Genomic DNA, 16,077 nt, shown 5'->3' with positions numbered 1-16,077 from the left:
TTAGGTTAGGTTAGGTTAGGTTAGGTTAGGTTAGGTTAGGTTAGGTTAGGTTAGGTTAGGTTAGGTTAGGTTAGGTTAGGTTAGGTTAGGTTAGGTTAGGTTAGGTTAGGTTAGGTTAGGTTAGGTTAGGTTAGGTTAGGTTAGGTTAGGTTAGGTTAGGTTAGGTTAGGTTAGGTTAGGTTAGGTTAGGTTAGGTTAGGTTAGGTTAGGTTAGGTTAGGTTAGGTTAGGTTAGGTTAGGTTAGGTTAGGTTAGGTTAGGTTAGGTTAGGTTAGGTTAGGTTAGGTTAGGTTAGGTTAGGTTAGGTTAGGTTAGGTTAGGTTAGGTTAGGTTAGGTTAGGTTAGGTTAGGTTAGGTTAGGTTAGGTTAGGTTAGGTTAGGTTAGGTTAGGTTAGGTTAGGTTAGGTTAGGTTAGGTTAGGTTAGGTTAGGTTAGGTTAGGTTAGGTTAGGTTAGGTTAGGTTAGGTTAGGTTAGGTTAGGTTAGGTTAGGTTAGGTTAGGTTAGGTTAGGTTAGGTTAGGTTAGGTTAGGTTAGGTTAGGTTAGGTTAGGTTAGGTTAGGTTAGGTTAGGTTAGGTTAGGTTAGGTTAGGTTAGGTTAGGTTAGGTTAGGTTAGGTTAGGTTAGGTTAGGTTAGGTTAGGTTAGGTTAGGTTAGGTTAGGTTAGGTTAGGTTAGGTTAGGTTAGGTTAGGTTAGGTTAGGTTAGGTTAGGTTAGGTTAGGTTAGGTTAGGTTAGGTTAGGTTAGGTTAGGTTAGGTTAGGTTAGGTTAGGTTAGGTTAGGTTAGGTTAGGTTAGGTTAGGTTAGGTTAGGTTAGGTTAGGTTAGGTTAGGTTAGGTTAGGTTAGGTTAGGTTAGGTTAGGTTAGGTTAGGTTAGGTTAGGTTAGGTTAGGTTAGGTTAGGTTAGGTTAGGTTAGGTTAGGTTAGGTTAGGTTAGGTTAGGTTAGGTTAGGTTAGGTTAGGTTAGGTTAGGTTAGGTTAGGTTAGGTTAGGTTAGGTTAGGTTAGGTTAGGTTAGGTTAGGTTAGGTTAGGTTAGGTTAGGTTAGGTTAGGTTAGGTTAGGTTAGGTTAGGTTAGGTTAGGTTAGGTTAGGTTAGGTTAGGTTAGGTTAGGTTAGGTTAGGTTAGGTTAGGTTAGGTTAGGTTAGGTTAGGTTAGGTTAGGTTAGGTTAGGTTAGGTTAGGTTAGGTTAGGTTAGGTTAGGTTAGGTTAGGTTAGGTTAGGTTAGGTTAGGTTAGGTTAGGTTAGGTTAGGTTAGGTTAGGTTAGGTTAGGTTAGGTTAGGTTAGGTTAGGTTAGGTTAGGTTAGGTTAGGTTAGGTTAGGTTAGGTTAGGTTAGGTTAGGTTAGGTTAGGTTAGGTTAGGTTAGGTTAGGTTAGGTATGAGCACAACACATAGCGTACATGGAAAAAATCTGGGATGCCACGGTTTTTTTATTTCGCAGCTAATCCCCGTTTCTTGCACAGTTTAACTCTGCTTTCTCATAATCTCCTCCAATGTTTCAAAAAGGCAAACTGTCGCTATGCTGCCAGTGGCACTGTGGTTGCTGGTATCTCGATAGACATTGCCGCTAAACATCGCGTTAAAAATGTTTGGTCCAATGACCTCACCCCCTTTAAATATTCATTATGGTTTTCAGGCATCCACAAGGCATGTAGGCAAGCCAAATTACCAGCATAACCATCAGTGCCATGCAAGGTCTTGGAAGCGCAACAATCGCATCACTTACTTCGGTGTCAGTGGTCAACCTCGACATCATCTCAGCCAGGGGCTTCTCCAGTGAAAACTCGTCCGTGTAAAGGCCCACGCCGTTGAAGAGTATTGTCTTGGTAGATACAGAGAAGCGTTCATGAACACGCTGAGCAATCCTTTCAGCTGCTACTTCGCCAACCTTGCAGCCTTCTTCGTCAAAGTAGTCGATGCTACGCCACAGAAGAGAACAACCCAAAAAAAACCACGAGCATTAGGTGATGCTTGTGTACAGGAGGTGACATGCAAAGACCGATACGTCTAATTCTGCCGCAAGCCAAGACAAAAGGCTGCCAGCCAAGACCCAGAATTCCCCACCTTGGTCCTCACATAACACAAGAGTGCCACCTGGTGGGGCACATGTTAACCACATGCTAGAGTCTAATTCCGGAAGTGAAAACTGGCCCTGCAAAATCTAAAAAAGTGGCCACAAAAATCTGCTGATAATTTGTTGCTCCAATGTGGCAAATGTTGGATGAATGAGCTACTGTACCGCACGATTGCCAGAATTCTATTTCATTTGGTGCACCTTGAGTCCATTGTTATTGAAGCATTGTTAGTGTGTTGGAGCTATAACTATGCAGACTGCTGCTTCCACTCTTCTGTTAAAAGCACTTTTGATGATGACGGTGGTGGTGGTGGCAGTGATGGCCGCATACCCATCATTGTCATCATCATCACTGCTGAAGTTTGCTGCAGTTGTGTGTGCTGAATGAGCAGTGTTTGCCCCACAACAGTTATCGCATCCAACTAACCCACCTCCAGCCGTTGCAGATTACTGCATGCAGTTAATGTTTGTAAACTGGCAGCATGATCACAAACCGTAAATTTGCCTCCATGGCTGAACTTCTGACATGTTAGTGTCTGATACTGTTTCAGCTTCAGTTTCCATGACCTGGCAGTAGGATCAACTGTCTGCCGCAACAAGTCTGCACCTTTGTGTTTTTTGTTTTTTTTTCGTTTCAGATGTCACCACGGCCATTGCCATGAAAAGCCAAGTCAAGTCCACGGCACGACTAAAGGTTTCTTATAGCTCCTGTGATGCAACAGGTGGCCTCCTGAATGATTTTTCGAAGTTCACCATGCTGCCTTGTATTCGTGCCATCTCAGACTACACTTCCATTTCCTCTGTGTCGGTAATTTTCCAGATAATAAAACACTGGCTATCTCTCCCACATATTACGTGTCCCACTCAAAACCACCACTCAATTTCTACTAGACCACAGTCATTTCAGACTTCGCAAATCCTTGCTGATTTTTCGTGGGTATTCGTGGGTACTATCTCCGCATAGCCTGGCCATTTATTTTGGTCATTATTACAAATTGACGAATCAGTGCTCAGCCTTATTTCAACAAAAGTTCATGATACACAAAAAGGCACAAAAGAGGTCATAAAGAAAGCACTCACGATGCAAAGCGCAGTTCTAGCGCGATGCCGTGCTTCAAGGAAGGCCCGAGAAAGTGTTCCACCCTGACGACAACATTGGTCAGCTTCACCTTGATCCTGCTCAGCACTGCGGAAGCAAAGCAATGGGGTGGGGGATAAATACATGGGTTGTCTTTAATGTTATCCCCACCACGTATTTATCCCCATCAGCTTGGATTTTCCGCACCTTCTAAAGCATGCAACGCCAAGTGTGGAAACACAATGACGGCACACCTCAGGGACCGAGAAGACAGCTTTTCTCAAGCCCCACTCAACACATCTCTGAACAACAAGGGGAATTTTTACGTCCCCCTGCTGTGTAAGGAACAGAGTTTCCCAAACTTACCTAGAGTGAAAAAAAGGTAACCCCCGTCTAAGCAAGTTTCTTCACTTTATCTGCGGCAGGAATGCTGGTAAGTGGACACTTTGCATTTGGCTTGGTTTGAGTTAGGCCGGAGGCGTGGATAATGCTGCAAAATCAAAGCTGCGCCGCGATGGTCTCCTTCTGTGGGCACGAAATTAACTCTTTCGTTACCGCGGGAAAAAGGACTGGTTTTGATAGGTCCGAGGCATAATTTTTTCCTGCAAAATATGTGAGGTGTAAAAAAAATGAAACTTACATAAACGTGATGGAAATAGAATGTACTTTCAGAAGACATTTTTTCCACACAAATACTTGGTGTGGCTATGGCGAAAAAAAATCGGCAAACACACACAGAAGTCAAAAACTTAGAAAAAGATTAAACTGACAAGATAATACGTCTTGGAGAAAAAAAATATTAAAAACATTCTGGAACATACAAAATATTTCCAATTTATTTATTAAGTAGCCACCAAAGGTTTGAGTTTATAAGACAATAACGCAAAAACTCTTTCAGCTAGAAATTTTTTTCTGACACTACATGAAATAAAGCAGTCTTCAAAGTTTGTTTGATATAAATTTTCCACAGCAAGCAAAAATTTTCAAAGTAAGATATAATACATCAAAATATAGATTGATAAACATACTTTTTTACATTATTAGTTCGAGCTAAAAATATTTCTAAAGAAGCAGCAAAGCAAAAAAAATTGCAGAAGCACAAAAAGTATATCTGCCATACCAATTGTGACGATCTACTCAGATGGAAATTACAAAAGGTAATACAGTGGTAGATGCTTATACTAGCAATTAGGTAAAAACTACAAAATGGTTCGACATAGCCAAAATTTGTATTATAAAATTTCTATAAAAGCTAACGCCTGAGAAGCAAAATTTAGTCAGCCAAAGAACAGCAACTAGGAGACACTTTTCTGTAGTTTTACCACCGCTTCGAAGCCACTCTCAGCAATTGCAGAGGCCGCAAAAAGCCGAGTGGCAAATGTGAGCTAGATTGGCTTCTCCGCAAAGCATTGCAGCATGCGATGGGTGACTTTCTCTCATTACAGTAACGAAATAGTCAAATGCTTTTATTTGTGCATTTTGCCCTTTTTAATAAATTTGACGAAAGTGAATGTTCAGTGTCAGGTTAGAATGGAAAATAACACAGTAATTTCTTGGAAGTGCGCCTCCAGAAGAGTCGTACTGTTACGACTGAATCCTAGCCAATACTCACACGCCAAGTAGCCAAGTACGAAGTGTCCACTTCCCCAACATTCCTGTCGAGAAGCGAATGAACTACCGATAACAATGTGATGATGACACCTGTACTTTGTTTTTTTTTTCAGCCTTTCATAGATAACCCACTGAAGAATCTCCATTTTCAGCTAAAGCAGTCACTTTGCCATTACAATGCGGCAGTCTATCAACACAGGCAAACTTCAATTTGTCCTCAGTGTCACTTCGAAGGGACAACAGCTTCACGATAAGGGCCCCCTATTTTCCCTATTGCCCATATATCTATCCACATTTCCCTCGGTGTCCCTATTTTAAAGTGGCAACTGAGGTCTTCCCTATTTTCTCCCCATTGTCCATATAGTTGTCCATATTTCCCCTCAGTGTCCCCATTTTAAAGGGTCTGAGGGTTGTCCCTATTTCCCCAATTGCACATATGTTTGGCCATATTTTCCCTCAGTGACTCCATTTTAAACGGGACATTGAGGACCATCCCTATTTCCTGATTGCCCAAATTTTTGTTCATATTCTCCCTCAGTGCCCCTATTTCTAAAGGAGCACTGAGGACAAACTGAAGCTGGCCCATATCGATAGACTAACACATTGTGACAGCAAAGCGACTGCTTTTGTTAAGAATGGAGCTTCAGTAAGTAAGTGATCTATGAAAGGCAAAAAAAAATACACGTATTCATCACGGATCTTCTTCAAGAGTAAACTGCAGTGCGTCTGCACAATTTCTTGGACACAGATCCTAGATGCCGGGATACTCTGCCACATTCATTTCGAAACAGTTGTCCCGGAGTCCTTTTCTATGTAGACGTCCTGTATTTGAATCAGGGGGTGGGGTGAACTTTCAAATGCAATTTTGCAAGCCATACATGCGTCTTTTAGAGCTGTCCTCAAGATTTCCTTCAAAGCCCACGGCAACACTTCAAAAGACCCACCCGTCAGTAGAGAAGTGCCCCTTGCTTTCTACTCACCAGTCTCGATGGACTGGGCAAACTGCTCAAAGCCCGGAATGCGGTCGCTGCTCGATGAATAGGAATCTTCTTTCTCAATGTCCAGTGGATCCTCCTTCAGGTACTTCTCAGCCCGCTCCATGCTGGACATCATCATGCTTTCCCACATGGGCTCAAACATGGACGCTGCACAGTGAGATGACAACAAAACAGAGCAGAGCAGTGATGGCACACTGCACTCTCGGAGAAAAGAAAAAAGAACACAGAGCACCTGGTCACTAATATATGTCTTCTTCTTTTTCTTTATTCCGGCTGTGATCTTGGCGCGACCACTCTGATCGCACCACAAGCGACCGCCGCAAGCACTAGTTTGCACCGCAGTGGACAGGGGTAGCCACGGGTCCATGATACGGCACAGCGCTGCTCCCCTTTCCTCCTTCGTTCCTACTCGCACTCGTTAGTGCTACACCGGCGACGCAGAACTGGGAAAACTGCCCTTAACTGCTGTTGCAGTAAAAAAAATCAAGCGGTCTTTACATGCACTACAATAATCATTAGTTTGTTAAAGGCACTGGGACAACACAGACTGGTCACGAGACAGGGAACAACCACATCAAGGAGCAACCTGTTTAGCAACAAGCTCCCATGAAATCCCCTACAAGCTTCCCATGTTCTCACATCCAAAATCGCTGCTGTTTTTTTGCTGCCATCTTAGCTACACATGTATGGAGGCTATATGTCATCACAGGCACTATGAGGTGCTTGTGACTGCCCGGTGATTGCCTCTGTATTTTTTTTTATCATCCATGCAACCCAATTATGTAACACGGACATTTAGAATAGAGTGACCCTATCTGTTAGGGGCGTAGGGGAATAGCAGGACACCGCTGCATATGTGCACTGGTGTCCCGCTATTCCCGTATGTCCCTAATTGATAGGGTGTCCAGTGGCACCTTGTTGCTCCCCTGTGTCCCTAACCAATAGGACCACCCTACTCTAAATGTCCCTAATGCCAGTTAAGGAATATGACTCACCAGCCTTGCTCAATCTGCTTTTTCTACAGCTCTATTCCCGATAACATTTGCCATTAGCGACTTTGAACGAACTCATTCGGTTACATCAGCCTTCAATCTTCTGCTAAGATGTTATATGACCCTCCCGCCCTCCATACTTAAAAGACCCTAGCTACTGCCCTCAGTCACCCCTGATGAAGGAGCCAAGTCGGCTTCGAAACATTGGGTTAAAGTTAAAAATTTTGGTTGAAGATGTGCAGTTTATTATGACCTATGAAAACACCATCACAGCAAGGTGAAGAATAAATAAATAAATAAATAAGAAATATCGAGATTTGAAAACCAGTGGGGGAATGGAAAACAGCCCAGCAGAAAAGCAATACTGCAGGTCTTTCATTGTACGTGGAAATGCTATACTTGGCTCAGACGTTCACATGCATGTGATCTAGACCTAATGACTGAGAAGGTTTACACACCACATGGAAAAAAATTTACAGACGATTACAAGAGTCGGTAATGAGAAATTTCAGAACGCAGCTCTTCACACGCCACCTGCCACTAGCAGGTGGCGTGTTATGCTGCTAGCCATCCTCTGGGATTTTCCCGTGGCAGCCACCTTCCAAGTTGTCCATTCCTCCGCTTTCACCGCGGCAGGTGGCATTTCACTCTGCTACTACCTGCCATGGTTGTCAGGTGGTGTGTTATGCCGCCACCACCGACTATGATGCAGAAGCCACGAACAGGCGTTTAAGAACTGCGCTCTAAAAGAGTTTTTTTTTTTCACCAGCACCTAGCAACACGAGGACGGAACATGCGAGAAACATTACGACACACGAGTTCCGGCACCTCGGCTGAAGTGAGAGTGAAACAAAAAGGTTGCCGTTGTTCCCTACATGCACCAAGTTTCACATAAACTCAAGAAAACAGGAAAGGAAGTTGGAGTAGACGCGGTCTTTGCAGCTCCTCGGAGCCTGTCCAGACTTTGTGGAAGAGTAAATGGCATGAAAAAGAGGGGAGTCATTTGTACCACGTGGCACAAAAACCCCTTAGTCACATGCACGGAAGACGTAATCTACTCTGTCCCACTGTCATGCAACGAGGTGCACAATGGCCAAGCGGGCCAGCGTATCAACAAAAGGCTGACAGAGCACCACAATCATTTATCAGCGCCACTTCTAAGAAACTTGACTGCTCACTATCAAAACTACGATGGTGAAGAATAGAACTCCCCTATGCTCAAGGAGAGAAGTGTTTTGAAAAAAAAAAAAAAATGCCACAATAAGCTGACGCATAAAACAGTGGAGGCTGACAAGATTTCGAAGCTCAAAGGAGAACCGTCAACATGCCATCCGTTTCCCTTTCGGATAAGGAGGTTGCATTCGGCTCTAGTTTTATCTGACTGCACACTGGTTTTATTGACATGTTTTACAAGCCCCTACGTTTCTTATATTAGCCTGTCAACTGTCTTGATTTTATCAACTTTGTCTATTTATCCTCTATTCATGTGTTAATTGCTGGCTTTTCATTTACAAATTAAATTTTTTTTAAATTTCACGTGCATCACTTTCCCTTTAATGCGGTCATTCACCCCTACCACATCTTCGTGCCACCCTTGCATACCAACTAGTGCTCACCACGTTTTAATTTTTTTGCTTTTAGCTTTGTTACTACTGGCTTTTCACACGTTACTACTGTTTATTCTCTAGAAAAATAAAAAAAAAAGTTAAAATCGCATTAGAACTTTCTAGCCGAGTTAGCTGTTGGACTTTTCTTCAAGCGAGGCTTCCGCAGTGTTCCAACTGCCCATTCACCAATTCTTGCTGCTCTTTGTTAATGATACACGGGCTTGGCTTGCTGCCTGCATAAGTGTAGGATCCTGGCAGAATAATTCATTATTTATTTTTATTTTTTATTTTTTGCTTTTGCACACATCCGTACACCTGGCAGACATTTTGTTTAGGTATTATGCAGTGGTTCGGCAAAACAAAGTTTAAGTTCAACTCTTTAAAAAGAAAAAAGGTTTAAAAAAATCACCGCTCTTATCTCCTCCTGTTTTTCCATGTTCCCTCTTCTTGTTGCTACGCGCTACTGAAAAAAGAAACGATGCAACACCAACTAGTCAGACAGCTTATCCTATAGAACAAACAATTTAGGGGACCCTGTAAAAGCATTGATCCATTCCAAACAACACCAGAATGCTGAGGTGGCAACACCACCACATACCGTCATCCATCCTCTCCTTGGGCTGCACAGTGAGTAAGAGGCCATCGACCTCAAAGACACTGTTGTCTGTGAAGGGCCTGGTCCAGGGAATGGACACCTCCACAGTAGAGATGTAGCCCTCAACAAAACGGAAGGGAAATTTGGACTTGTCAGCCAAGTCATTGAGGCCCTGCGTCAAAAGTACAAAAATGGAGGCTAAGAATAAGTGAAAATAAGAATAAAAATAGTGAGAATAAGTGAGCCAACTCAAAACAATTGTATGTAACTGTCATGCCGATACTAAGAAACCAATGTTCTCTTTGCTTTATCACACTAATGTTATGATTGTACTACTGCATTTTTGGGAACATCAGTCGCAAGTCTATTTCTTATTTGCGTGAAGCGTGTGAATGTGCATTTGTGCATACAATATCACACTTTGACAATGATGTTTCTATGCATGGACCCAATCAACATAATACACAAAGATTGAAAGAATAAAAGATTATGTATGCATGTTTCCACTTATTTTCAGTAAATTATAATACCTTCACACTTTGTGCTTTGAATGAAGCATTCAGCAAGCTGTTGGTACATTTCTATTTGCAGGTTATAACTCTACTGCGCATTTGTGTACTGGATAAAACTTAGCACAAACTGCTAGTTAGTTACGATGCTGAGTGTTTGCTGTCCACGCCGTTGTCTTCATCTGTGCCACTGCCACTTTTGAATAGTCAGCATTCGCAAGTATATTTCGAGCCAAGCCATTCATGCAGCTTTTGGCAACAAAGACTTTTCAGTAAATTCTTCCCTAGAATAAGGGACCCGCCACAATGGCTCAGTGGTTAGGGCGCTCGACTACTGAGCCAGAGAACCCCAGGTGGTCTAAATTATTCCCCAGCTCTCCACTGCGGTACCTATTGCTTTCTTCTTGCACTGCCACTTTCCTCCCTTCCCTCACTGCACAGCACAGTTGGGGTGTCCATCGAGAAGTGAGACAGTTACTACAACATTTCTGTGGCACCTATTGCTTTCTTCTTGCACTGCCATTTTCCTCCCTTCCCTCACTGCACAGCACAGTTGGGGTGTCCATTGAGAAGTGAGACAGTTACTACAACATTTCTGTGGCACCTATTGCTTTCTTCTTGCACTGCCATTTTCCTCCCTTCCCTCACTGCACAGCACAGTTGGGGTGTCCATCGAGAAGTGAGACAGTTACTACAACATTTCTGTGGCACCTATTGCTTTCTTCTTGCACTGCCATTTTCCTCCCTTCCCTCACTGCACAGCACAGTTGGGGTGTCCATCGAGAAGTGAGACTACATTTCTGTGGCACCTATTGCTTTCTTCTTGCACTGCCATTTTCCTCCCTTCCCTCACTGCACAGCACAGTTGGGGTGTCCATCGAGAAGTGAGACTACATTTCTGTGGCACCTATTGCTTTCTTCTTGCACTGCCATTTTCCTCTCTTCCCTCACTGCACAACACAATTGGGGTGTCCATCCAGAAGTGAGACAGTTACTACAACACATCTGTGGCACCTACTGCTTTCTTCTTGCACTGCCATTTTCCTCCCTTCCCTCACTGCACAGAACAGTTGAGGTGTCCATTGAGAAGTGAGACTACAACATTTCTGTGGCACCTATTGCTTTCTTCTTGCACTGCCATTTTCCTCCCTTCCCTCACTGCACAGCACAGTTGGGGTGTCCATCGAGAAGTGAGACAGTTACTACAACATTTCTGTGGCACCTATTGCTTTCTTCTTGCACTGCCATTTTCCTCCCTTCCCTCACTGCACAGCACAGTTGGGGTGTCCATCGAGAGTTGAGACTACAACATTTCTGTGGCACCTATTGCTTTCTTCTTGCACTGCCATTTTCCTCCCTTCCCTCACTGCACAGCACAGTTGGGGTGTCCATCGAGAAGTGAGACAGTTACTACAACATTTCTGTGGCACCTACTGCTTTCTTCTTGCACTGCCATTTTCCTCCCTTCCCTCACTGCACAGCACAGTTGGGGTGTCCATCGAGAAGTGAGACTACATTTCTGTGGCACCTATTGCTTTCTTCTTGCACTGCCATTTTCCTCCCTTCCCTCACTGCACAGCACAGTTGGGGTGTCCATCGAGAGTTGAGACTACAACATTTCTGTGGCACCTATTGCTTTCTTCTTGCACTGCCATTTTCCTCCCTTCCCTCACTGCACAGCACAATTGGGGTGTCCATCCAGAAGTGAGACAGTTACTACAACATTTCTGTGGCACCTACTGCTTTCTTCTTGCACTGCCATTTTCCTCCCTTCCCTCCCTGCACAGCACAGTTGGGGTGTCCAATGAGAAGTGAGACTACAACATTTCTGTGGCACCTACTGCTTTCTTCTTGCACTGCCATTTTCCTCCCTTCCCTCACTGCACAGCACAGTTGGGGTGTCCATCGAGAAGTGAGACAGTTACTACATTTCTTTCCTCAAAATCCACTAATGGGAAGAAATATGCTGAGTATTCATGGCTCACTTAGATTTCGTTTCAAAAACCCTAAAACCTTCAATGCTAAGCGATCACAAGTACATCAAGGTGCTTACTCCCCTCATAAAACAATGCAGAAAAACATCAAAGCAGAAGTGTGGCATATATAAGAAGACAATGGTAACTGCACTTAACGACCTAAATCTGGCTATAAATTCTTGTGGCAGCAGCAAAACAATGCTTACAACAAAACTTACTCATTTACCTGAACCTTCACGATAATAATAAAAATTCCAAATATACCCCAATAAAACATCTTTACAGGTTTAACAAAACTCTTATTAATCTTCACAATACATATTACTGTGTACAACAGTTCTCAGCGTCTTAGACACATACATCATGTTAACGTATAGACAAACAGTTCAAGCTTGCTCCAAGCAACAAAGTTCACACTCGCTTCAAAAAATAATACGAGAGATTGGTTTGAATATAAGAGCCAACCAATGATGAAGCCACGGCAGTGTGTGATTAATGCTCGTATCTGTCAAATGCTTTCTCAACTATACCACCCTCTAGCGCTGTATCTCCCCTGCACAAATGTGGGCATCCTATAGCAATTCCACACACTTTACAGTGCTTTCCTTTCTTTAGTTTTCGAAAATTGAATACTGCCTTATGGAAATGTCTGGTTTGGAACCCTCCTGCCACAAAGAGACAAGCCCCATCATATGCAAAACAAGCCATAACAAAAAGTGATCTTTTTACAATATGAGACAGATACTGCGCCATTTCCTTTCCCCAAAAAACCAATTATTATTATTATTACAATACACACACAACTCAGTTTTACAAACCACTCAAACTATGATGATTGGTTTTGCCGGGTTAAATGACACAAAGCGACTCAGGCTACGAGGGACATCATAGTGAAGGGCTATGGCAATTTCGACCACCTGAGGTTCTTTAATGTGCACTGACATCACACAGTACACTAGCCTCTAGCATTTCGCCTCCATCAAAACGCGACCGCCGTGGCCGGCATCGAACCCGCATCTTTCGGGCCAGCAGCCGAGCACAGTAACCACTGAGCCACCGCGGCGGCTTCAAACTAAGCTGAGTGAGAAAGAAAAAGAAGGGAAGAGGTTTAAACCACTTTATGAAGTATTTCACTTCTGGGTGATTTATCCTTGATACCTGGCAAAAGAAATAAGCAAACACACACCAGGGAAATGAAGGACCACTGGATTCACTAACGGAGCATGATAAAGAGCAGGCAAGGAACTTGATCCAGAAAGTAGTGTTAAAAAAGCCCTGTTTGCATCAGCATGTGTTCTTGCCCAAAAAAGCACTGCATTAACTATGCTCAGTACCTTCTTCGAGTTCTAGAAAGTGCCATTAATTTCTTAACGAAGCTACCTCTGTCAGTTCTTCATACCTAGTTGCAATCAAGGACAGATATATAGGCCCTACATCCCACCAAGCAAGAAACTTTACATAGGAACACCATGCTGAACTCCATTCTTTTGATAAAAAATGTAAACAAGACCACCTCCTCCCACACCAGCCACCCCTCACAAGACTAACCCATAAATCAGCTCCTGGTTGCAATTTGCTTATCTGCAACCACCGATTTTCCTTGTCCACATGAAATTTTGCCCCATTTCCAACTGATTTCAAAGGTGCCAGTAACTTCTTCAAAGGTTTCCTGCTTTCCCAAGAAAAAAAACTTACACATGCTTCCAGGAATAACAAGACAAAAAATTGGCAAATGCAAAATAGACAGCTAGCTGTTTGGTGTCGTTCTGTTGAGAAACAAGAAAATAGGAGCTTGATGTACTGCCAGCGCCAAATGTAACATGAACAGGACAACTGAAATGTAAACAGTAAAAGGGAATATTTTAGCTGAGGGAGACTGAATACTAGTGCAGTCGATTTTCACTGTGATGTCACAAAGATTGCTGCATGAAAATGTCAAGTAACCTAAGGTGTATTTCTTCTCCAGCCGCAAATAGTTTTGTTCTGTGCTATTGTTTCAGTTATTCATTTGACACTGATGGTACATGTTCTCATGTGCATGTTCAAAATCAACACTTTCTCACTTTTTTTGACAGAAAAAAAAATGGAAGATTTCTCAGTCAGTAGCTGTGACACAAAAATTAAAACTTTTGGCTAAAAGTGTTCATTTATTTTTCCACATTCTGATCACTTCCCTTCCTTCCTTGCACCCCCCCCCCCCCCACACACACACACAGAGGAAAACAAAAAATATCTATGAAGGGAATCAACTTTCTCTCCTTTACATGTAAAGGAGGGTGAGGCTAAGCAGCAGCCACCCCCCCCCCCCCTTCCCTTTTAGATGGCACTTGGCTGGCAATAACTATATTCAAGCTAGAACTAAGGACTCCCAAGATAAGTTCAATGCCTGTTTGTGAGCCAGGACTGATAACTCAAAAGGAAACATTGGACAGAGCTCTGTCTGGTTAAAGTACCCTTTAGTCTGGTTTGGAAAGGAATTTAAGTTAGAAAGAACCCCAACCAAAAAAAAACGAAAAAAAGAACTCCTTTAACAAGTGTGACTAGGGACCAGTTGAAGCTTGCCTTTTTAAGCCCCTGTTTAGTCATCCACCCACAGGTCACTGACCCTGGATATAAGAGGGGGGAAGGGTTCCAAGGAAGTGGTTCTGAAACACCCTGTTTTTTTTCTTCATTTTTTTGGCTGGCCTTCTTTCCCAACAAGACAGACATATATGTCCTGTGTTTTCTTTACCAGGAAGAGGTACTGAACTCTGCAGGCAGGATGTCAGCTCCTACTTGAAACCCCTCCATGAAGTTTTCTTCCCACCAGGGGACCAGGCAGCCACAACAGAGGGGCTTTACTCCTACTGAGCTCCTACCACCACTCCCCTTCTGGCTTAATTCCTTTCTCCACACCTGTCCCCTGTTCCCCCCCCCCTCCCTCTCTGTGAACACCATTGTTCCTACCCCAACTCATGTGACTTCCCCCCCCCCCTTCCCTGGGGCCCCCACCACCCTGTTGCCACCCTGTTTCCAGGAACAGTAGCACTGTACCATGGGGAATCAGATGGGTTCTCCCCTCTACCCCTTCCCTTCTTTTCCCAGCATGTCCCACTGTCATTCAAGGCCCTTTCAAAGAAAGGGGTGGCAGACCATGGTCATAGCAAGAAGCAGCAGAAGGTACATCACCCACCCAACTATACTGCCCTATCCAAAATTAACCCCTCTAACCCCCACCCACCCCAGAACACACACACACATACCCCACCTCTTCCAGAGAGGTTCTATATTGCCCTGTGAGCTCCCGCCCTTAAGATTAATGCTTCAAAATACACCTTAATCCTGTTCCCTTGACTGCTTTGCAGTGGAAACAGTGCAGCTAGCTGTTCTTCTGCCTGATGTCAGCTGAAGGCTGGAAGCTGACTATGAAAAGGTCACCCCTAATCCCATTGCCAGAAAAAGTACGAAGGTCAGAGAGAGAACACTGAACAGCTCTGCACTGCTAAATATCACACAGTGAAAATTATGCAAAAAAAAAAATAAAGACAAGGGAGAAACTAAAGACGAGCACTACAGGAAGTACCATCACAATGCTGGCAAGGATTGCACTGCAGCACAGAGACAAACACAGATAATGTGACACAAGAGTGCATGCCACCAGATAATACCCGAAAACTTGGTGTGTGCCACGAGCTAAACATTTGCCATAACCTGCCTGTAACTTGCTGAGAATATCTCGACATCTGAAAGCAGTTTACTGGCAAGATATGTCAGTAATAGGATGCGTGACGTTATAAAACAATGACAATGTACAACAAAAAGGCAGTGCCGCACAATTTCCCCTCCACCTGTTTATGCATTTACTTTATTGACCAGCTGCAGCCTTCCTAACGTGGCATGAGCAGCACAAAGCACGCGCTAAAGCGCGGAGGCGTATATCACAGCGTTAAACAATTAAGGTCCTCCTGCAAGGTAAACGCTTTCCTTTGCATCCGTATGGCTGCCTTTTGGTGGACGCCAATGGGTAATTACTCCCTTATTATGCCATTAAAAGAAACCACGGGGGAAGATCCGAAACTTTTCATCTCGGCCGATCACGGGGCGATAAACAGGATACATAATTAGCTCAGTAAAGACGGCACAAATACAGCAGCAATGTCAACACCGAGCAGGCGCGCACACATCTACCTATGCCAAGAAGCACGAAAGAAACGGTTCGCCGCGATCTCCGCTAGAGAACTGCACACACCCGAAAAAATAGGTGCGAGTTAAGATAAGGGGCGCTCACTAACCTTGAACCAATGCGATAAAAAGTGTCACGCAGCGAAGCCCTTGAACTACTGCGCGCGTAACAACAACGAGTCGAGCAGCAATGTTTTTCTTTCCGTCAATTTCACGTGGCGACGCAATTTCGCCAGCTGACAGTTTACAAACTCTCTCTTAGCGCGTGCTGCAGTGCGCTCGCTGTTGTTGCTACGGCTAGGACACTTTCGATGAGGGGTTCGTATCTCGCGAGCAGGCAGAAAAAAATCGTCACCCGACTGCAAAGTTGGCCGCTCATCGAATCGAACGCCGGAAATAAAACACGAGGTACCGAGCGACCGTCGACAGGTATCGACCAACCAAAGCGTGTCCCGAGTTTAGGGCGGATGATTTGGCA

At 43.8% G+C, this 16,077-nt stretch overlaps 1 protein-coding gene across 2 annotated transcripts in view; it reads right to left on the bottom strand.

Moving 5' to 3' along the window:
- Atg2 (Autophagy-related 2) overlaps window positions 1-16,077 on the bottom strand; it is an 85,137-nt gene that overhangs the window by 68,427 nt on the left and 633 nt on the right. For both annotated transcript variants that reach the window (XM_077665917.1, XM_077665918.1), the window contains exons 2-5: window positions 8,957-9,125; window positions 5,742-5,906; window positions 3,153-3,258; window positions 1,725-1,917 (exon numbers count right to left, since the gene is read on the bottom strand). In XM_077665917.1, the coding sequence (XP_077522043.1) occupies window positions 1,725-1,917; window positions 3,153-3,258; window positions 5,742-5,906; window positions 8,957-9,125 (633 nt within the window). The remainder of the gene's footprint in view (window positions 1-1,724; window positions 1,918-3,152; window positions 3,259-5,741; window positions 5,907-8,956; window positions 9,126-16,077) is intronic.

Source organism: Amblyomma americanum, chromosome 5 (genome assembly GCF_052857255.1).
Source record: "Amblyomma americanum isolate KBUSLIRL-KWMA chromosome 5, ASM5285725v1, whole genome shotgun sequence".
Lineage (NCBI taxonomy): Eukaryota > Metazoa > Arthropoda > Arachnida > Ixodida > Ixodidae > Amblyomma > Amblyomma americanum.
This window is presented reverse-complemented; position numbering and strand designations above follow the sequence as displayed.